At 34.7% G+C, this 24,477-nt stretch overlaps 1 protein-coding gene across 1 annotated transcript; it reads left to right on the forward strand.

Annotated features, from left to right (window-relative positions):
• The first annotated feature begins 14,211 nt into the window (after positions 1-14,211).
• On the forward strand, positions 14,212-22,638 carry LOC136226082 (uncharacterized). The gene is made up of 6 exons (XM_066014377.1): positions 14,212-14,528; positions 15,172-15,384; positions 15,939-16,034; positions 21,342-21,487; positions 21,693-21,912; positions 22,229-22,638. Exons 1-6 carry the CDS (start codon positions 14,394-14,396, stop codon positions 22,415-22,417), a joined length of 999 nt encoding a protein of 332 aa, XP_065870449.1. The 5' UTR covers positions 14,212-14,393; the 3' UTR covers positions 22,418-22,638.
• Positions 22,639-24,477: the final 1,839 nt, after the last annotated feature.

Below are 24,477 nucleotides of genomic sequence, written 5' to 3' on the forward strand. Positions count from 1 at the left end.
ATAAGGAAAGGCATTTCGCGGAAATATATTGACATCATAAAGGACATGTATGAGGGAGTATGCACGAGTGTACGTACTAGTGTTGGGAAGACTGAAGAGTTTCCTATTACGATTGGAGTGCATCAAGGTTCCGCACTAATCCCATTTCTTTTTGCCATCGTTATGGATGAACTAACAAGTTCACTTCAAGATGGTATACCATGGTGCATGCTGTTTGCAGATGATATTGTGTTGGTTGAGGAGATGAAAGAAGGAGTGGAGATGAAGTTGGAACGATGGAGGCAAACTCTAGAATCTAGAGGCTTTAAGTTGAGTCGAAGTAAGACAGAATATTTGGAGTGTAAGTTTAGCGGCCGTAGGAGTAGGGAGGCAGGGACAATCATCCTAGATGGGAGAGTTGTTCAGGCCTCGGATTGCTTCCGGTATTTAGGATCTATTATCCAAACGGATGGAGAAGTAGATGGAGATGTTGCTCATAGGATTAAAGCTGGTTGGTCGAAGTGGAAGAGTGCTACGGGTTTCCTTTGTGATCCCGGCATGCCTAATAGATTGAAGGGAAAATTCTACCGGACGGCAATTAGACCAGCATTGTTATATGGTACGGAGTGTTGGGCAGTGAAACACTGCCACATCCATAAGATGTCGGTGGCGGAGATGCGTATGTTGAGATGGATGTGTGGTCACACGAGAAAGGACCGGGTGCGTAATGAAATAATTAGGACAAAAGTAGGGGTCACATCTATTGAGAATAAAATGAGAGAAAACCGACTAAGGTGGTTTGGCCATGTGAGACGTAGAGCGCTTGATGCGCCGGTTAGGAGAACCGAAGAGTGGCAAAGGGATGTAGTGGTGAGGGGTAGGGGAAGACCTAAGCAAACTTGGAGGAGGGTGATCGAGAGTGATATGAGTTTATTGGGAATTGAGGAAAATATGGTAGTGGATAGGACGGAGTGGAGGGAGCGAATCTGTGTCGCTGACACGACTTGATTTTCACGGTTTTATATGATGGTTCATGTTAGCCGACCCCGAATCATTTCGGGACTAAGGCTTTGTTGTTGTTGTTGTTGTTGTTGTTGTTGTTGTAATTAGTTTACCAAACCTTACAAAATATATAACTATATATTATATAATATTTCTCTTTATATAAAGTTAATGTATGAAATATAAATTTATTATTGCTAAACTTTCGGTTATTTCAGTTCGGTCCAATCCAATCCAATCCAATCCGGTTATCGGTCCGGTCCTGGATAAATTTCGGTCCAGTTCGGTCCAATCCAATTCGGTTCTCCAAAAAAAGTCAACGGTCCGGTCCAATTCCGGAGTTTTTTCCTCGGATATTCGGTCCGGTCCAGTATCTCCAGGATCCGCGCCCAGCCCTAAATGAGATTGTCAAACTTAATTATAAAGATATTATTAATTTCTATATTAATTTAAAAATATTAAATTTCAATTCATAAATTCTAAACCCTAACTAATATTTCTTAAATTTTTCATTTATAAATTTTATTTTTCAACTATAGATTAAAAATAATGATTTTATTAATTTGATATAATTTAAAATTATAATTTGACATGATTATTATAGATAGATTTTTACTAGTGAATTTGTATGTAAATTTTTTTTTAAAAAAAAAAAAAAAAAACCCTTCATTTATTTAAGGAAAATGTGCCGAGAAGAATGAGGTTATATGTGTAGTGGGTTGGGCTTACTTCAAAATTCTGGTCATGTATTCTTGGATTGGATTGGTAATTGGGAGATAAATGAGGAAATTGCATAAAATAAACATTTCTTAATAAACATTTATCATTTATATTTTATATTTTTTTTTAGCTTATCCCATTATGTGAGTATTTTACAAACAAACAACCAATTCAAATTATTAACTTTAATAAATGTTAATAGAAATATAGCAACACTTGGTTTATATTTGTAATTTTGAAACATTAAAAACTTGATTTTATATTTTTTTAATATAATAAAATTATTTATGAAAAAAAAAACTTATCAAAAAATGCTTAAATTCTAAAAGGATTACCAAAAAAAAAAAAAATCCATGTATTTAGCCTTCCATTTATTTAAGAACCTTGTTTCATAGGATCCAAAAGTATTTTCTAAGGTAAAATTAAATATAAATATTCTTTAAAAGTACATTTCAATTAAGTAATATATATTAGTTTAAGGCTCCTGCGAAAATAATTTATCTTGAAATAGTGTTTTTTTTTTTTTTTTTTTTTTGAGGAAAATGAATCAATAAATCAAAAACCAATCTCAGTACAGATAGTACCCTGTAACCAACGGGGAGCAGAAAAAGACTCAAAATCACTAGCATTGGACAAGAAATGTCGTGCAACAACATGAGTACCCTTATTCGCTAGCCTTGATGAAAAAGACACTTTAAAATCGTGTCGAGAGTTCAATAAGAGTTGACAATCTTGAATAATGCTACCAAATTCTTATAGGTCCGACACAAAAGAGTTGACACTATTGACAACAGATAAGGAATCACAATCAAACAAGAAATTAACACAGTTTAAGTCGTATGCCCAATAGATTGCCTACCTCAATGCTAAAGCCTCAACAAACCGAACCTCATCATAAAATGGTAAAATCCTACTTCAACATACCATAAATGAGTCATCTGAGGACCTAAGTAACATCCCCATTCCACTACGATTTTGCTCTTTGAATTGGGCGGCATCACAATTACATTTAACCTACCCGGAAGAAGGTCGAATCCAACGCATCGGTTGTCCAGAAATTACCGCTCCTGCTGATCTGTTCCCGCGGCTGCCAGATGCGATTGCTGTGCGCGCTCAAGTCCCAGGACCAGCTGCTGTTGACGAACGGGAAAGCGTCGTTGGTGGCTGTTCTTAGCGGGGAACGGGAGAAGCAGCACCGTCCAATACCGAATCCGACGGGGCCAAATTGCCATTTACTTGGGCAGGATCGCCAGGCGAATGAATTTGAGCTGCTCGCCAGTCCATTAGAGTCTGGACAGCAACAGAAGTGGCCTGAGCTGGAAGCAGAAATTTACTTTCTGAAACCAATTGATTCCGTTGACACTAGATCGTTCATAAGGTCATGACAACCGAGCAAGTCACCTCCTTAGACATGGATGAGAGTGCCTGCAAAACAGCATCCGTTAGATAATCAAGCTGAAATATATCCGGATTAATACCGGCTATATTCCAGCATTCCTGAGCATAGATACACCCCACAAAGAGATGGTAGTTGTGTTCAACATCAACATGGAAGAACAAACAATGGATAGACACCGCCACTCCTCGTGCAGAAAGTCTATATCTAGTAGCCAGACAACCTGTTGCCAACTTCCATACAAACAATTTGACTTTCGGTGGAATATGCAACTTCCATAGTTTTTCCTAACCCAAATGACTTACAACCCTTCCATCTCCTTCGCACAGAGCCTTATAACCAGATTTACTAGTATAACTGTCATTCTAAAGTGCCACGGTAACCCATCCTTCACCTCTCTAAAGCGTAAAACCATCCTACAGACCTCCCTTGTATCAGACTCCGATAAGAGAGCCTCAATTTTACCTCTATCCCTGATTCTACGATTAGGAATAAATAAATCGGCAACTTTAATGTTTCTGGGACGATCTCCATCGACCTCCTGAGCCATAAACGGTGAGCCCTTATTCAGCCAAGGGTCCTTCCACACCGAAATAGTGTTTTTTTTTTAAAAAAAAATGTTTGGCTTCACTACATTAAATGAGATATGCCATAATTCAAAGATTAAAATGATTAATTCTTTGTTTTATTTTTTTATTCAAATGAAAATCTCTTTCATTCTCAAAAGGGGAAGTTGTTTTCTCTTATTTTTAAATTATTTTCCATATAACTTATTTTCTTTTTTACTTAATGTTTAGAGCTCCAAACATTAAAAAATAATAAAAAAGAACATTTCAGAAGAAATAGTTTCTGTGAATTTTTTTTTAAAATGGCTTCGATTATAAATGGCTCCTTTTTGACATCCAGTCCCTCTTGACCGAACAAAGGACATTCGGACATCTTAAATGGGCCATTAAACAGGTCCTCTAACATGTTACCTTTTGACATTATTAAAAAAAAAAAAAAAAACATGTTACCTTTGGACATCTTTGAAGTTGGACAAACCAAACATAATAATGGGTTTTTTACATAAACATGATAATAATATTTTTATTTTAATCAAATTGATAATTTTTATTTGTATTATATCAGATTGGTTCATTTTTAGAAATGTTGTAAAGTAAAAAGTAATTACTATCTTTTAACCTTATTTAAAATAATTAGTTACTTGTTTAATTACAAAATTCAAAATAAAATTTGACATAACCATAAAATTTTCATAATAAATGTTTTTTCTTGTAATTTCCTCCATAATAATTTCAGTTCCGGCCGCCTAATCTATAATTCCCTTATCCATTTGAATATATAAATTAAATAATAAACAAATAAATCATATATTTAACCAAACACTTAAACTTAATAATCAACAAATTTAACAAAATACTTCACAAATTTAACAAAACCATTATTAATCTTTATTTCCTTCCTTCATTTTTTTAGTATGCATTCATTAATCTTTAAGCGTAAAAAATAAATAAATTAGCAAATACATAACAGATAATGGATAACTTATGAGGTATTCTCATCTCATCCCATACCCATCATAAGATAAATAAAGATTAATAATGGATAACTTATGAGGTATTCTCATCTCATCCCATACCCATCATAAGATATTTTTTAAATTTTATTTTCATCTCAAATATTTTTACATAGCAGTCCCATTAGAATCAAGTAATACATAGTATTCACGAAATCCATACTCATTATCATCCCTAATTATAGGGTTCCTCTAAATGGAGAAATGAAGAGAAAATGAAATTTCATGAAAAATAGGAAGTGAGGAATAGAAAATAAAGGAACAGTATGAAAAGGATGCAATTGATATTTTACACCAAATCATAGAAGTTTGTCTCAATTTTCATAACCAATTAAACCATGGAAGATGAAGATGAAATGAAGGCTCATTGAATTCAGATGAAATGCTAAGAATCTAAACCACCATAATGAAAAATTAGGGGGATGACTTGCCTAAAAAAGGTTGAGCTTTCAAATGATGGGATGACGGCCAAAGAGAATTTAGAAGTCACTTTCTCGCAAGCAAGGGTGGAGCCAGGAATTAATATATGGAGACTAATTTTAGCCTTGTGGGCGGTGTTACGAGTTATATTTATGGAGTTGCAGAAAAAATTTCATTGTTTTGGTGTGTTGAATGCTAAAAAGTTAAAAATACTCGGACTTAAATAAGTTGATATATTTAATGTTTTATAAATTCAACACTGATTTTTTTTAAAAAAATTATACAACTTTTATTTTTTTATTTTTTAATTATGAATTTCTTATAAAATAAAATTTCTGCTAAAAAAAATAAAAAATGCTCAACCTAAAAGAAATATGTATTTTTTTTTTTTTGTAAATTCAACAATAATTTTTTTCATAAATTATACAACTTTTATTTTTAATTATTAATTTTTTTATAATTTTTAAGAAGTAAAATTTAGGGCAAAGTATGAAAAAAATGCTCGTGGTTTGCCTTATTTGTAAATAGAGATCTGTGGTTTAAAAGTTTGCAAATAGAGACATGTGGTATGTTTTTTTTTTACAAAACAAAGTATTTACAATTAAACTTTTAAGTAATTGATGACAATTAAGAATATTTTTTTAATTTTTTTAGTTACATTTATATATTGGTAAAACACAGATCCCAAAATCAAATTACAACTATGTAAAATGAACTTAAATATCAATTTAGTTCATAAACTGTGAGATTAGTAAAAAAACGTTAAATTCCACCATATTATTTATTGTTTTGATTTAGGAAGTTGTTTTAATCAGAAATTAACTGTATAATTGTAATACTTTGTTTTGTAAATAAAACATATCACACACCTTTATTTGTAAACTCACAGACATTTTTTTCATAATTTTTCCTAAAATTTAATATAAAATTAAGTTTTTTTTTAGTCTAAAAAATCAAAAAAACCATTTAGGAAAAAAATAGTTGAGAAAGGTTAAGAAGTTAATTAATAATAATAATAACATAGTTATTTAGAAAAGAAAATTTAAATAGATAAATAAAAGTTTTTTAAAAGATATTTTTTAACCGGTTTAGCCATCTTAAAATATTAAAATTACACTGCAAAAAACGTCAACATAAATTAAATTTAGAGGGGCTATTATAAGTACCGAAGCAATATTACTCAAAGGTGGAACCGGTGGCTCCAAGTCCTGCGCTATCCGCCTCTGCTCAGAAGGTTGAGAGTGTTTTTTTACAGATGGAATTGGAGTGAGATAATGTAATGAGTTGTGAGGTTTTTAAATGAGTTTTTTAAAAGATAGAAGCTATTGGAATGTCCCCATAAATACTTCCCACTACGCTGCTGACATGCAAAGGGTTTATCAAGCCTAAACGATTTTTAGGTGTAAAAATGGAATGTTGATAACATCCGAATGTTATCTTCTAAATCGAGATGATGAATATGCTTTTGAGAGTTAAACTGGTTTCAAAAGTTAAAGGGGCAAAACTTCATACTCAGATCAGATTATGAGTTTTCAGATTGATTATTAGGCGAGTTTTTAATTGAGGGTTTCTCCGTACTAATATGAAAATGTCTTTTTAAAGAAGAAGGGTGAAGTCCCTATCCCGAGGACGAGAAGGATACACATTCCATTATAAATATGGCTCTTAGCCCAAGATATGAATATTTTTACAACTTCGTTGTTTTACATATTCTTTCACGTCACACATCACTTTGTAATTAATATAATTACTTTGAAACTTAATGAATTCAAGTATGAAAAAAATTAAGGTCATCTCCAAGAGCACTCTAAATTTAGAGTGCCCTTAATGGAGTTGGAAAACCTTGAGATAATGCCGCAAGGTGTGTGACACTCTATATTTAGAGTGCCACTTTGCCTTGCACCAAAGATGCATCAGTGTAAAAGAATTTTTTTAATTCAATTTTATATTTTTTTTAAAACTTTATTTTTTGTTTAAAAAACTAATCTTATATTATTTATTTACTTTTTTAACTTAATATCAAGGTTTAATATTTTTTGTGAAATCCCTGATGTGGACTCGGATGTTATGAGTAGGGCCTTTCGCCCGGTTAGTCAGGAGGAGGTCCGCATTGCTGTGTTTGGTATGAGTGGTAGTAAGGCCCCCCGGGGTGGATGGTCTTCCTGCGAGTTTCTACTAAAAACACTGGGATGTTGTGGGTTCTAGTGTTACTGCTTTCGTCATGGATATTTTTGCTAGCTCTCGGTCTATTGCGCAAGTTAACCAAACTTTTCTAGTTCTTATACCAAAGGTGGCGGACCCGAGAAATTTTGCTCATTATAGGCCGATTAGCCTTTGCAATGTTCTTTATAAGATTGTGATGAGGATTATTGCGAGTCATTTGAAGGATATCGCCCCCCCCCCCCTTATTATTGATTCAACTCAGTGTAGTTTTATTCCTGGGAGACAGATTTTTGATAATGTGGTTATTGCTCAGGAGGTGGTCCATTCGATGCATGTAAAGAAGGGTAAGAAGGGGCTTGTGGCGCTTAAAATTGATATGGAGAAAGCTTACGATAGGATCGACTGGCAGTTTTTGTCTGAAACCACTCGGCTTGCTGGGATTCCGGAGTTTTGGTGTCAGATTATTGACAAGTGTGTGCAATCGAGCTCGATGCAGGTACCAATTAATGGGAGACGACTTCGGTTTTCTATCCTTCTCGCGGAATCAGATAGGGAGATCCAATGTCCCCTTATCTTTTTGTCATATGTATGGCTAGACTGGACCATATGATAAACCAGGCGATTACTTTAAAGAAAATTAATCCTATCAAGCTTGTCCGCAGGGGTCCAGAGATTAGTCATCTTTTCTTCGCTGACGATGGTTTGATTTTCCTTGAGGCTGATTTGGAGCAGGTTAGTGGCTTTATGGAGGTCCTAAATGACTTTTGTTCTTTATCTGGTCAGAAGGTTAATATCCAAAATTCTAGAATGATGGCGTCTAAAAACGTCTCTAATAACCTTGCGCGTAGGTTGAGTTTGTCGTGTTCTATCCCTTTAACTAATTGCTTGGGAAAGTATCTTGGTGTTCCTCTTTTAGGAGGAAGAGTGGATAAGAATAGTTCAGGGATACTGTGAATAGTATTAGTTCTAAAATGAGTGCTTGGAAAGCTAATAATCTTTCTCTGGCCGGGAGGATTACGCTTGTGCAGTCTGTCACCTCGACGGTTGCTAATCATGTGATGCAAACGAATATGCGCCCTAAAAGGGGATTTGTGTAGGATTGATAAAGTGAATAGAGCTTTTATTTGGGGCCATACAAGGGAGAATAATAAAATCCATTTAGTTGATTGGGATTCGGTTTGTAAGCTGAAGAGGTGTGGGGGGACTGGTGTTAGGAAAGCGGCTGATTCGAATGTGGTTCTCATTCTTAAGCTTCTTTGGAGGATTTGGAAAGAGCCCCACGCACTCTGGGCAAGAGTTCTGTATACAAAATATAGGAAGGATCTTATTTTTGGGGGATCGGTTTCAATTGCTAGTCGTCGATCCCATATTTTTCGTAGTTTACAATCGGTATTTGATTGTTTTTTTACAGGGTCTGGTCTGGAGTATAGGGGATCGGAAATCTACGTCGTTCTGGGATGATAGGTGGCTGGGTTCTTTCTATCTTCGTGAGTTGGCTGTGCGTAGGGTTGAGGATGAGGACCTCAATTGGCGAGTGAGTGATGTGTTTGATGATAGTGGGTGTTGGAATTGGTGTAAAATTGAGCACTATTTGGATATCCCTACGTTGTTGCGTCTGAGATGTATCCTTACGGCTCGTGATTCGGACATCCGGAACATGCCTAGATGGGTTAATTCTTCTAATGGTAATTTTACTTGTAAGGATGCGTATTCTCTTTTAATTGTTGATCGTGGTGGTGCGGAGGTGGATGCTCAATTTGATGCGGTTTGGAAGATTAGAGTCCCTCATCGTATCCGGACTTTCCTTTGGCTGTGTCTTCATGACAGGATTCTCACCAATTTGGAGCGGAAAAGAAGACATTTGGGTGAGGTGGATGTTTATTCTATTTTCCATAGGGCTCTTGAGTCTATTATTCATGTGCTCAGGGACTGTCCTGTGAGCGTTCTTATTTGGCAGGGGATTCTTCCACCGAGTTCGTGGGGGTGGTTCTTTGAGATGGCTAAAGAATCTTGGCTTATTGACTATATGGTGGGTTCTGATAAAATGTCTGGGATTCAGAACTGGGTGAGTCTTTTTGCTGTGACGGTTCATAAACTTTGGACTTGGAGGAACTTAGAGATCTTTTGTAATGGTGAAGGTATCCCGGGGATCGAATTGCTTCGATCCATAGAACTTTGGATGGTGTTACTGCGGCTTGGGAGGTATGGACGAAGTTGACTGTAGGGGGAGGCAGGCGGAAATTGCTTCAGTGGCAAAAACCGGATAGGGACTGGTTTAAACTCAATGTGGACAGCTCCTCTAATGTTTCGACGGGACAGATTGCTTCAGGTGGCGTGATTAGGGATAGTTTGGGGAACTGGTGTATGGGGTTTACTCAAAATGTCGGCCAGGGTGATATTTTAACTGCTGAACTGTGGGGGATACATGATGGTCTTAAGTTAGCGTTGGATTCTAATTGTCGGAGGTTGATTGCGGAGTCTGACTGTCTTCAAGCGGCTAGTTTGGTTAATTCAGATACGCCTCTTCATCACCCGACTCGTGCTTTAATTCGGGGTATTAAATCCCTTATGTCTCGGTTTGAGAATATTACGGTGTGTCACATCTACAGGGAGTGTAATAAGTGTGCAGATTTCCTTGCTCGTTCTGCTATCGGTCTGGCACCAGGTATTACGATGTTACAGACAGCTCCTACCTTGTTATCTCCTCTTCTTTATGAAGATCGTGCAGACAGGCCTTGTTTGAGGCTTCTGGCTTCTTGATTTTTTTTTTCGGTTCTGTTGCTGTTTGTTCTTTTTTTTGTCTGTTATCTACCAAATTTTTTTTTTGTGAAATATAAAATAATTTAGTTTAAGTATTATTTATTTTTTAATTGTAGTGTTATTTAAAATTATATATATATTTTTAATATTATAAATAAAGTTTAACTTTATTTAATTCTTTTATTCGTTATTAAAAAATTATAATGATATTTATATTATTGTTATTTTTTGTACATTTAAATTATAAATTGTAAAAAAAAATATTATTACGTAAAAAAATAATAATATAATAATAAAATAATTATTTGTTAAAAAGAATATATTTTTAATATTATAAATATAGTAGATGATTGGAGAAGTTTTACTGTAATAATAACTCTATATTTATATATTTAAGAATAAAGTAGTTAAAAATAAAGGGGCTAACTAATTTTAATTTCCTACCATTAATAAGCTTATTTTTCATACATTGCAATCGACAATTTCCCCATTTTGTAAACAAATAATGAGTCGAACAATGGTTTAAGGAAAATTGTAGTTCTACTCCGATAATAGAATGTGAGATGAAAACCTTTTGGACTAAGGGCAGTGAGAGAAGGTCTTCCTTCTCTCTAGGGTCTTCAACTCTGTTCTTTCCTCTTCCTTCCCTTAGCCGTCGACCATCGCCCCTCTTACCCCTTTCTCCTGCACCCGACTCCTCTTCCCTTTCCCCCCCTCTTTTCTTCTTTTCTTTAGAAAATATTCGGTTTTGCCCAGATCTCACAACAAAGTTCAAGGCTACTTCTATATAGTTGAGGAGGAAGAAGGAAGCTTGTCTTCCTTCTTCCTCCTCCCACTGCTTTTTATTTTTTCTGTTTTGTTAGTTTGTTTTCCTTTTGTTGTATCGTTTTGGATCTGACACATTTTATCCGATCTCTGGATCCGTTTGTCGTGCATCTGTTCCTTAAAATATTTGTTTCTGTAACCTTTTCTGTTGTAGCAAGTGCAGAAAATGTAGATCTTATCCGTAGATCACTGGATCTACGTGGTTGCAAAAGAAGGGACTTAGATCCGGTGTTTCAGACTAGGCCAAAGGATGAAGATTGGACTACAGCTGCTCCGCTGCGAATCTGGGGTTACGATAAATATATGTTTCAACGGTCTTCTATTTTACATGTACCTTTTATGGCTTTTTTTTGCTCTTTGTAGTCTTTTTCTTGCCTTTGTGGTTCATGTAATAGGCTTTGCCTTTATGCATGTGAGGTTTTATTCCTTACTATTTTCATGCTATACTATCAATCTTATTATCTATTGAAATTTTAGTATTCCCATAAAAAAGGGTGTTGTTAAACCCAGCCCCAATTTCCCACCCATAGCCCCATGAAATGACCAAACTACCCTTATTGGTTTTGGTCTTTGGAATTTTTTTTTTCTCTCTACGAAACACGGGCGTGTGGCTATCACATTCCTCACCACGTGGTGAGGCGTGATAGTCACATGCCTCACCATGTGGTGAGGCGTGACAGCCACATGCCCCACCACGTGGTATTTTTTTTTTCAATTTTAAATTTTAATTATTATTATTCTAAAAAATTATAATTATTTTAAAAAATTCTAAATATTATAATTATTAACATTATAATTTGAATTATAATTACTAACATTATAATTAAATAATGTGAGGCGTGATGTTCACATTCCCACGTGTGAATTTTTTTTCCAATTTTACATTTTAATTATTATTATTCTAAACAATTATAAATATTATAATTATTCTAAAAAATTCTAAATATTATAATTATTAACATTATAATTAAATAATATACATTAAATATCAAACATGTGTTAAAAACAATAAGTTCTAAAGAATTCTAAATATTAACAAATTACAAAAGCCAATTCGTCCGGTTCCATTCCTCAATGAATCGATGTGTGATAGATTTAAGAAAGACTGTTCACATGTTATTATTCTATGGAACCGGACGAATTGACATGTTGTAATTTTTTAATATTTAGAATTGTTTAGAACTTATTGTTTTTAGGGTTAAGGTGCAAAAATACCCCTAACGTTTTGGTCAGGAGCAATTTTACCCCTAACGTCTAAAATGGTACAATTTTATCCCTAATGTTGGAAGCCAGGAGCAATTTTACCCCTAATATTGATAAATTGGTCAATTTGAGAAATAATTCATCAAACTATTTTCTCGGTCATGAATCTTGTCATCTACACTTCACATATGCGTTATTTTATCAGTAACAAATCATAAACATATGTTGGGATGTGAAAAAATAAAAGAAAAAAATATTAAAAATATACTGTCTTTTGTACGAATTAAAGTAAAAAATTCACCGAATTTATAAATATTAATCTCCAAATAATATTTACAATTTGTTAGAATAATTATAGTATTTATAATTGTTTAGAATAATAATAATTAAAATGTAAAATTAGAAAAAAAAAGTATCCCTAATGTTGGAAGCCAAGAGCAATTTTACCCCTAACGTTGATAAATTGGGTTAATTTGAGAAATAATTCATCAAACTATTTTCTCGGTCATGAATCTTGTCATATACACTTCACACATGCGTTATTTTATCAGTAACAAATCACAAACATATGTTGGGATGTGAAAGAAATAAGAAAAAAATATTAAAAATATACTGTCTTTTGTACGAATTAGAGTAAAAAATTTATAAAATTCACCGAATTTATAAATATTAATCTCAAAATAATATTTACAATTTGTTAGAATAATTATAGTATTTATAATTGTTTAGAATAATAATAATTAAAATGTAAAATTATAAAAAAAAAATTCTCACGTAAGCATGTGAAGAATATGCCTCCGCCGCAGGTGGGGCATATGAACATCACGCCCCACCTGTGGTGGAGACATATTCTTCACATGCCCCGACATCGAAAATTTGATTTTTAAAAAATCATTCGATTTTACTTATAACAATCGTAAATAAAACATATTTTTGAACAAAATTATGTATCATTAGTCATTTCCCATGTTTTTTCTTTACTAAATTAGTCTGGATTAGAGTTTGGAGAGTTTTGTGTTTTTTGTGTTTTTGAAAGGATTTGAAAATTTGAGAAGATGAGTGAATTTGTTGAAAGGACAATTTCTTCTTTTCTCGGAGCTAGAAGTGGGAAATGGTGGCTAGGTTTAGTAATCCAAAAAAAAAAAAAAAATGTGAGATGAAAACAAAAGGAGTTAAATAGTATATATATATAGTTCAAGAATGGCGGCTACCCTAATTTTGAATTCTATCATCAATAATTGTTCTAATAGTCATGCATTACAGAACTTCTCGATCATGTTCAACAATAATAAAAAAAAACTTAATCCACATCCTTCAATTTGATAAATTTTTGCTATCACCTTCTGAACTTTTAAAATAAGGTTTTAAAAATTTATTACACATTTATAATTAGTTTTAAAAATCTATTACATATATAGACTCATTTAGACCTTATGTACAAAAAATCATTGATCTCTCATATTTGATAAATGAGGGGCATGCGTGTTGTAGAAAAAATAAAAAACGCGTAAATTCATTTTGTATGCCATCTCATTTGTCCCAAAAAAAAAAAAAAATTTCCATGTTATTACACTTATTAGTGCACAATTTTGTTTGATAAACCACTTAATTGCTTAAATTAAAATGTTAAGCACTTATTTAATTTAAGTGGGTTTGATAACGGTAGTTTTCCACCACTTAAATTAGTTAATTAAGTTAAAAACCACTTATTTTGATAAGTCAAAATATTTAACTTATCATTTTAAGTTAAACATTATAAACTAATATTTTCTCAAAAATTAAATCATTCAATATTTCCAGTACTTATAATATTCAGCACTTAAAATTCAGTATTTATTTTTTCAGCACTTAATTTTCAGTTTTATCAAACAGCACCTGGCTTTGCTATTTTAGAGGGATCCAATTGATAATTTTAACATAGGTTCATAATCTAATAGCGATTTTAGAAGGGATCTAATTTCAAGATATAGTTTAAGGATATATTTGTTTTTCAAAATATAGGCTAAGGATCTAATTGATTTTTAAGATATATGTAAAGAATTTGATTGATAATTTTAGAATATTAAGTACCTAATTGATTTTTAAGGTATAAATGGAGTACCTAATTGGGATTTAAGCCAATAACATAAAATAAAAGAAAATAGAAGTTTTGTTATCTGGTCTCAAGACTCTGAACCGTGAAAGAGAAATTCTCCTCTTCCACTTCTCTGTCTGTTTTCTCCCTATTTAAATAATTATGGATTCCGATTCAAGGGAGACGGAGAGAGAACAAATCCAAAATCATTTAGTGCAGTTAATAGTGTTTTACTTCATTAAAGAGCTGGAAATAGAGGAGAATTGAAATTAATGGGTTGGAGAGGGATTTTGGGGTTTGAATATGGGATTTTACAGGCACCGTTAGGTCCTGATATTTCTGGGCCTCAGCTTGTTGCTGCTGTTGCTAATGCCGGCGGACTTGGCTTCCTCAGAGCTCCCGATGGGGTATATATTTTTTTATTTTATTTTTTGAAATTTAAAGTTCATTTTCTTCTTGCTTGTTTTATCTCACGATATGCTTATAGTTCTAACTTCTTATATGTTTCACGGGTTTGTTTTCTGTAATCAATTACGTGTATTGGGGATTTATATGTCTTGAACAACATCTACATGCTTTCCTTTCATATAATTTGGAAGATCAATTATTATTTGCTGATTTGTTGTGTTGAATTTGTAAAATGTTCATATTGTTATTATCAAGTTCCTTCGGCATAATTAATCGTCCGATGGTTAAAATGTATTGGATGAGGATTAATAAGTGGGAAAGAAGATCATATTCAAGTTCAAGTAGTACTATATTGTGCTGTCTCCCAGATGAATTGTAGAAAAATGAGAAAACAAGATGGAATGATATTTACTCAATTCAATTTCGGGTTTGGTTCTGTTTGTACTAAGGGAAGCACAGATCATTTGTTCTCCCAATTGCACTTGTAAATTGTTCCTTGAAACAAATTAATGTCATGAACATTACCGAATGTCTGAATTTTTTTACATTAAGCCCTATATTCAAATTTCGAGAATAGATTTTGTCACTGAGCAAGAGAAGGAAAAATAACAGAGAAACTGATTTACTGATATCTTGTAACAGGAGTCATCTGAGTATTTACGGGAATTGATAAAAAGAACGCGAACTTTAACTGATAAGCCCTTTGGAGTTGGTCTTGTCCTGGCATTTCCGCATGAGGAAAATCTAAAAACTATACTGGATGAAAAGGTAGCAGTTTTGCAAGTTTATTGGGGTGAATGTACGGAGGAGCTTGTACATAGGGCTCACCAGGCTGGTGTCAAGGTTGTTCCACAAGTAAGTCTAATACGTCCATGACTCCAATTTAGTGTTGTGAAGCTGAATATTCATGATTGCTATATTGTGTTATGAAACTGAATAGTACTGCTCTGTCTTGCATATTGAAATTGGCTAATTCAGTAGCATAGTATGGCAACCATGTACTATGAAAAGCAATCCCAATCTATGTCCTTGTTGGATGTTGGATGCTATATCAGTTTGAAACTAGATAGTATTCCCAACTTGTTATACAAGATTTTTTCCTCTAGATATATAGTCGGTACCATTTATGGCATATGTGATATACTTCTCCCAAAAATTATTTGAAAATGCACTTCTTAGCATTTCTGGCATACATGATATGTTTCTTCTCCAAATTATTTCTTTATGTACTTGTAGCATTTATGGCACATGTGATATTTTCTTCTACGGTTCATGGGTTTGCTAGGAACAGAAATTGGGTGTTAGAGATGGATGCAAGAGTCTTCTAATAGTTTGATATTAATATAGTTGTCGGCGTTAGGATTGCGATTTTCTTCGAGTGGCTAAGAGATTGTCTGTATCTAATGAAGGTTGGGAGTTTTGAAGATGCCAAAAAAGCTATTAGTGTTGGTGTAGATGCTATTATTGTCCAAGGACGTGAAGCTGGGGGACATGTTATTGGTCAGGTATGTGGCCTGTATGTTTCCAAATCTATATATTTTTATTCAACTCTTCAGTTATTAACTTATTATAAACTATTTTGTGTTTGCATTAAGGGAGGATTATAACCATACAATTCTTAATGTCCTTCCCTTTTCTTTTTGGGTAAATTACAAAACTAGGTCAAATGGAGGCCCATTTACATATTTAACCCACTTACTCAACCTACTACATATCTAGACTGTTTTTGTGTGACTTTCCCATAATACCCTCAATATTTACGCGCGTCTGTCTCCCTCCCGTCTGACTTCGCAGATTCGATCTTATGCGAAGCCTATGAAGCTAATGTTTGGGTTTACTTGATGAATTTAATTAGCATATGCGAAGCCTGCGAAGCTAATGTTTGGTTTAGTTGATGATTTTAATTAGCATATGCAAAGCCCGAATGTGTTTTGAAGTTAATTCGCGAAGTGGTATATAACAAAAAATGCCAAACAACAACGAATTCTAACATTAAAATCATAACATTATCAAAATTTACAACAACATTGCCACAATAACAACATTAAAATCATAACATTATCAAAATTTACAACAAGATTGCCACAATAAACTCCTAACAAATCACTTCAAAGTGAACCTGACTAATCTGGACGGAAATTTCTCTCTCTATAGGAAGTCTAGACCTTTTGGGATGAGGGAAATTTCTCCTTATACAGGAAGGAAAGTTATCTCCCCTGCAGCCCAATACGCCGCCTTCCAGAAAGGGATGTTATGTAATCAACCACCTTCAGGAAAAATTAATCGTGTTAGGCAGGGAAAAAGACGATTTTGGCTACGCGAAATGAGGATTAGCAAAGCATGCGAATGTAAATGTGCAGGGAAAAAGATGATTTTACTTTCTAATCGATGTTTTCGCGAGATATGCGAGGTCTGAAACGTGATGATCTACGTCGCATATTGATGCTTTCGCGAAGTCTGCGAGTGAAATCATGAACTTTTCTACTCGCAGACTTCGCGAACTAATCAATTCGCGAAGTAGATCGTCACGTTTCAGGCTCTTTCTCTTCGTAGATCTTCGCGAAATCATCGACTACGCGAAGTGTATTCATGGAAAAACACAGCAACAGATACTTACATTTTTTTGCGTCTTTCACCCTTAAAAGCGACAATAACAATATGATAAACTGGGAAAAACGATGGAAATAACCATTTCTTTGATGGTAACAAGAAGAAAGAAACCAAGTAACGAGCAGGAACAGGAAGATGAAGAACCATGGCTTCATTTTCTAGGATTAGGAAGTTGCAGAATCAAGAGATGAAGAGAGGAAAAAGAGAAATACATTGTGATTTGGAGAAATGGTGCAAATTTCGTGCAATTTAAAGGAAGATAGGAAGATCAAAAGTCTTGGAATCATTAATGGAGGAGCCAACAACCGTTTCGCGCACCCAAGGAGAAGAGGGGAGAGAACGTTCGCGTAAAGGGAAGTGGGAAGGTTAGGGGTATTATGGGAAAGTTACACAAAACAGTCTAGATATGTAGTAGGTTGAGTAAATGGGTTAAATATGTAAATGGGCCTCCCATTTGACCCATTTTTGTAATTTACCCTTTCTTTTTTCCTTGATAGTATATAATTTTTTTTTTTGTGTGTTTCTACTTTCTGCTGAATTATTCTTAATCTCCGCATTAATGATTATAATATCATTCTCAGTTGAGCTCTACTATGGCGGCCTAATTGCGTGAAGTATCTTCTTCATTTCCACTTGAACCATTTTGAGCACCTCTAAAATGCTACTGATTTTCTTATTCAATATGTGGGGAAAATTGACTGGATGGTTCACTAACAACTTCAACTGCTATTCCTCTTCAATCTTGATCTCATTGTGTTATTAATGTAATCGTTTGAATCACTGAATTGTCATTGATGTATAATTCTCTATATATACAAAGTACAGTTCACGTTGTAGTGAATGACTAACTAAAGGATAAATATCATAAGCTAACTAACTGTCTAGATAATGTGTAATCTACAGAAACAATAATATCTAATACTCCCCTGTAGTCGAAGGGTTCGGAGGCCGAACGTCGAGACTATTTCTGAAGTCGTCGAACAGTGGGGAAGCTAGACCTTTGGTGAATATGTCAGCAACTTGATATCGTGATGGAACATGTAAAACACGCACCTCACCTTTGGCGACGCGTTCACGGACGAAATGAATGTCCATTTCGACGTGCTTGGTGCGATGGTGTTGAACTGGATTTCCAGCGAGGTACACGACACTGACATTATCACAGTACACGACAGTGGATTTCTGAACTGGGCAGCCAAGTTCAAGGAGGAGATTTCTGATCCAACATGTTTTAGATACGACATTCGCCACCCCGCGGTATTCAGCCTCGGCGCTGGAGCGGGAAAGAGTAGGCTGCCGCTTGGCGGACCAAGAAATGAGGTTGTCACCGAGGAAGACACAGTACCCAGATGTAGAACGGCGGGTATCGGGGCAGCCGGCCCAATCAGCATCAGTGTAGGATGTTAACTGAGTCGTAGATGTGCCAATTAGGCTAAGGCCAAGATCAATGGTACCATGAACATACCGTAGGATACGTTTGAGTGCGGACATGTGTGTAGTCTTTGGATCATGCATAAAGAGACACACCTGCTGAACAGCATATGAAATGTCAGGCCGTGTGAGGGTCAGATATTGAAGAGCACTAGCTAACTGTCTGTATTCAGTGGGATTATGATAAGCTGAACCAGATGATATACTGAGCTTTTGTTTGGTGTCGACAGGAGTGGCAGCGGCATTACATGATTCAAGTCCTGCTTTCTTAATGATTTCTGAAGCATATTTCCGCTATGACAAGAATAATGAACCATGTGATCTAGTGACGGATATTCCCAAGAAGTAATGCAACGGACCCAAGTCTTTCATTGCAAATTCTGAGCTGAGTTTGGAGTTAATGGAAACCTGCAGTTTGTCAGAAGAAGTCACTAAAACAATATCATCGACGTATAGAAGTAGATAAGCTGTGTCAGTGCCTTGTCGATAGATAAATAGAGACTGATCCGAGATACTATTTGTGAACCCCACTGTGGTGACATAAGTCGCAAACTACTGATACCAGGCTCGGGGAGCTTGCTTCAAGCCATACAGCGATTTCCGAAGCAAATAGACGTGGTCAGGATAGGCTGAATCACGGAAAATATATCCTAGAGACGCATCCAGGCCTTTGCTGCAGAAGAATCTGCTTCAATTATGGTATGGAGTAAATCAAGAGAGATGGTGCTGTAAATCCATTGGAGGACAACAGCCGGGTAAATTACATACATGGTGTACAACCTTTATCCATTTTCACACTTTGGTGTACAACCTTCAATTTTGCACACTAAATTGTACAACCTTATAGTGACCTCCCACTAAAGTGTACAACAGGTAAAAATGACCGGTCAACCCTGTTAACCACTTGGTCAACGTGACACCTCATCAATTTTCAATCATTACAAATTAAAAATGGTCCCAACATATTATTAAATTACTTTTATACCCTTAATAACTAATTCCTTAAGGAGGGACATCATCTTCTTCATCTTCTGATCTGGCTTGGCGAGTTCCAAATCAATCGCCATGAAAACTCGATCAAGCCAGAAGAAACTCATAACTTATTTTCCTACAGATTCAAATCCATCAGATTTCCATTTCGAAATAACAAAAATCGCAGTCTCTCAAATCAGTGAATCAGTAGGATTCAAATCCACCCACCTTTCATCCCTTCAAAGTTTATCTCACATAGCGACTCTCTTCATCAACCCCGTCGCAGAAACCGCAGCGTCTTATTCCAACAAATCAAATCGCATGCCGCAGGGATTCGTCGGAGCACCCGACCTTCACAGCAGTCGATTATTGAGTTCAAAAGTAATGAAAGATTTATCAGTTTTAGTAAAAATCAACGACGAAATCCCTTACGCCAAACCTAGTCCGAGGCTGGCACCGACTTCGATTCCAATTCCAAATCCTCCGTCGCGGCCGATTTTGAATTCTGAGATGATTCCGAAGTGGCTGCCGGAATTTCCAGACGAGAGTACGTATATGAAATTTGAAAGAAGAAGCAAAAGGAGATGCGAGGTTTGGGAGAATACGGAAATGGTGAAAAGTTGCAGAGAAATTGAGAGGGAAAAGAAAAACAGAGAGAAGAAAAACGTTAACAACGATTTGAGGAGAGAGAGGGTGAGGGTGAGGTTTAATATCAATAAACTGTAGAAATATTATCATAATTTAGAGAAAATGTGAAAAAATTAGAGGTTTTAGAGAGATGGTGTTAGACAAAATAAATTTTATGAGAGAGAGAATGGATTAAAAAAAATAAAATTTAGAGAGAGAAAATGTGAGAAAAATTAGAAGAGGGAATTGGGAAATTATTTTTTTTTTATTAAGGGTATAAAAGTAATTTAATAATATGTGGGGACCACTTTTAATTTTTAGGGAGTGAAAATTGATGAGTTGTCATGTTGACCAAGTGGTTAACAGGGTTGACCGGTCATTTTTACCTGTTGTACACTTTAGTGGAAAGTCATCAGAAGGTTGTACAGTTTAGTGTGCAAAATTAAAGGTTGTACACCAAAGTGTGAAAATTGGTAAAAGTTATACACCACGTATGTAATTTACCCGACAACAGCGTCGATGCGGGACCATATTTCAGGGTTTTTGTAGTTTGAAGAGAGTTAGCGGAAGGAGTCGTGGTTGGAGAGGGAAGAATGTGGTCGAGAACTTGGAAAGCTTTAGCATGGAGTTTGAATAGGACAGCCCAGGTCGGGTAGTGACCTTTCTCTATATCGAGGGTAATTTTAATGAATGTCGAAATGTTGGAAACAGTGTGAGATGGGTGGGTGTTAGGGTTCTTTGCGGTGTTGTTGGTATTGGTGGCGGAATGACCGGAATTTGGTGTGGTGGTGTGGGAGTCGCCGGTAGTGGTGGTCATTGCGGCGGAGGTAGGGTTCGGCGGAGATAGGGGTCGGTGTTTGGGAAAGACGGAGAGAGAAGGAGAGGTTTAGGGTTTGGGAGAGGTACAGTTGGTCTCTGATACCATGTAATCATTTGAATCACTAAATTGTCATTGATGTATAATTCTCTATATATACAAAGTACAGTTCACGTTGTAGTGAATGACTAACTAAAGGATAAATATCATAAGCTAACTAACTGTCTAGATAATGTGTAATCTACAGAAACAATATAATCTAATAATATCTAATAATTAATTGATCAACACCTGCTAATATGTGTTTCAGCAAATATTGAACATTTTTGTGCTCATACTCGTTGTGTTCTTTCAGGAAGGGTTAATTTCATTGTTGCCAAGGGTAGTTGATCTTGTTGGTGATCGTGATATACCTGTAATTGCTGCTGGTGGCATTGTGGATGCTCGTGGCTATGTTGCTGCTCTGGCCCTTGGAGCTCAAGGGGTCTGTCTCGGCACTAGGTATGTATGAAACAAGATTATCGTGTAGACATAATAACTTCATTTCTTAAGAATAAAGTTGACATGCTTACCATAATAAATTCCCCTATTTATCATGATTTTTGTGATCTACTCGTTTCAGTATGTGCTTACTAAAACTATTTTTGTGGTTTCCATATCATCATTATCACTATTTTAACGTTTAGAGATTAAAACAACAATGCAGGTTTCTTGCAACTGAAGAGAGTTATGCTCATCCAACGTACAAGAGGAAATTGATTGAGCTAAGCAAAACGGAGTATACAAATGTGTTTGGTCGGGCCAGGTGGCCTAATGCACCACAACGTGTTCTGTTAACACCTTTCTTCAATGACTGGAAGTGTCTCCCACCTCATGAAAATGAGGTCAATCAACCCGTCATTGGCCGTTCTATGATAAATGGCGAGGTGAGATACATATTAACTAATTTTACAAATAAATTTTCATGTCTGTTCATCCATTCCTTTCTTGATCAACACATAACTAGTTGAAAATTATATTTTGTCTTTTGCATCTCTAGATGTATATGGAGAATTTGAATAAAATCTTACCTTTCTCATCTTGTTATGTTTTATGCTTGAGGCCTTGCACTTTCTTTTCGATGTTACACGAAAAAGCCTATTTCCTTCCTCGAATTCTGCTGAATGAAAAATGTAATAACCGCTGTTCCGCTTACCATTGTGATAAGGTCCTGATTTTATTTTGATAAATATTCTCCCATAGGAAAAGGAGATTCGCAAATTCGCAGGCACTGTTCCAAATGTTACAACAACTGGTGATATAGAAAGCATGGCAATGTATGCTGGTCAAGGTGTGGGTATTATTGACGAAATTCTTCCTGCAAAAGAAGTTGTTAAAAGGCTGGTTGAAGGAGCTCAAGAACTGATCCAGCAAAAGTTCAATTCGACATAGTTCCAGCAGAGCTAGCCTAACTATCAAATGATTGCCAATGTTTTCCAGGTAATGATGAAATGGAGTTACAAGTTTGCATTATTTGGAGTTGTACCATGTTGAAGAGACTACATGAAGATGATCTAATGACTTAATAAATACTTGTATTTACTTGTGATGATGCTTGTGATGTCAAATTACATCAATAAAAAAAATAGATCTTCTATTTTCTTTCTTTCTTACATTTTTGACTGTGTAAAGAATGGCTAATTAACAACAGAAATTTTACATTTACATATCTATTTTCATATGAAAATTAACAAAACAAATTAATTGATAATGCAATAACTGTAAGTTGAAATTCACAATTGGCACATAACAAATTTAGACACTTGTTACCGTTGTCCCTTATATCATTACATGTTGGGCTCATGTGTGAACTTAGAAGGCTTAGATTTTTAAGCTCACGTTATACTATATAGAGACCAAAAAAAAAAAAAAAAGTGTGGAATGTATCTCAAATTGGAAATCAAACGCTTGATAGAGTTCTTGATAGAGTTGTTTATATTGGATGTTCCTCTTACACTTGGGTGTGTCCTAAGGGATATCGAGTTTTGAGGACTTACATGGAGCTTGGTTCACCTTGATCACCACACACGCTGCTGGACTGGGTGGTGTGAACTGAACTAATTGATTTAATTTTTTTTTTTTTGAAGAATTGATTTAATTATTTATAAATATCTGTTTAAGTGTTTTTTAATCTGTTGATAATTATCTCTGAATTAGTTTTCGGAGAACGTTTTTCTTTTTGAACGGGTCTCAACAGACCAAATTTTGTTCCAGAAAAATTCCCCCCACTAAGTAAACTTTCTCTGCACATTCTTTCCGAATCCATCAATATTTGAAACAGAAAATATGCAGAAAGCACATTTTTTTTCTTCTGAATTTTGAAAAACCATTGAGCAGTTTCTTTTCTTTCTCACTGAATGTAAAATTTGAGTAGTGCAATTCAAAATTGTATTGTATTTATAGTTTTATCTTGGAGGCCATCGCCTGCTAGTCTACTTGAGATAATGTCGCGAACGTTTTAAAGAGAGCGATCTCGTCCGCGAAACTTCATGTTTGGTATTATCTAACTCTCCATCAACATTATATGCATATGACTATTTTGGTTTATTATGACTATTTATAGACAAGGTAACCAACTATAGACAATTAACAAGATATCTTTATTTGAACCTTTTATATATTTAAACTAAAATTTTTAAAAATTGACCACAACTTGTTATATTATATGTAATTTCTTATTATTTTGATAAATATTCCTTACAACTTTTCCACAAATATAGGTACAAATTTACCTTTTTGATGTCTAATAAAATAAACTCAACTTTTATTTTGACTGCAAATAACCACTAATTTCCTACTACATACTTATTACGGTTTGAAATTACTAAGTATGGAATAATTAGATGCTCTATTCATTAAATTAATTCATTTTTAATTGAAGATATAGTAGAAAAATATTAATACTATTTAATATTTTCTTGTTGAGTGAGAATATATTTGTCTCTAGGATAAAGAGAAGAGTTCTTTTGATGTCGACTACTCACACAAAAGTTGAGAAAGAATAGTTGTTAATGTTGACCGACACGAAAGTTGAATAAAAAATTAGTTTGAACCAATCAAAAGAAGAGTTGGATCGAGTCAACCCTTGAGAAGTCAACTGATGTAATCAATTCCTTCTTCATCTTGTTCAGATATTTATATTTATCCATTGTTTTTCTTGTATTATTATATTCCTATCCTTCCATTCAGTTCTTGAGAATTTCTCTTTATCAGATTGTTGCTGTAAAAAAACATAAGAATGGCAGAGAGTTTAGTATCATTCTTGCTTGAGAAAATTGATGTGATTCTCAAGGAAGAAACAGATCTATTGAAAGGAGTTACAGGTGAAATTGAATCCATCAAGTATGAATTAGATCACATGAAAGCTTTCTTAAGAGTAGCAGAATCAATGGAAGAAAGAGATCCTCAATCCCAAGTTTGGATTAAGCAAGTCCGAGAAATTGCTTTCGACA

The sequence above is a fragment of the Euphorbia lathyris genome, chromosome 4 (assembly GCF_963576675.1).
Source record: "Euphorbia lathyris chromosome 4, ddEupLath1.1, whole genome shotgun sequence".
In the NCBI taxonomy this organism is placed as follows: Eukaryota; Viridiplantae; Streptophyta; class Magnoliopsida; order Malpighiales; family Euphorbiaceae; genus Euphorbia; species Euphorbia lathyris.

Coding starts and splice junctions, on each gene's coding strand:
- LOC136226082 (XM_066014377.1), top strand. CDS start 14,394: ATGGGTTGGAGAGGGATTTTGGGGTTTGAATATGGGATTTTACAGGCA. Junction 14,529..15,171: donor TCCTCAGAGCTCCCGATGGG/GTATATATTTTT, acceptor ATCTTGTAACAG/GAGTCATCTGAGTATTTACG. Junction 16,035..21,341: donor GGGGACATGTTATTGGTCAG/GTATGTGGCCTG, acceptor GTGTTCTTTCAG/GAAGGGTTAATTTCATTGTT.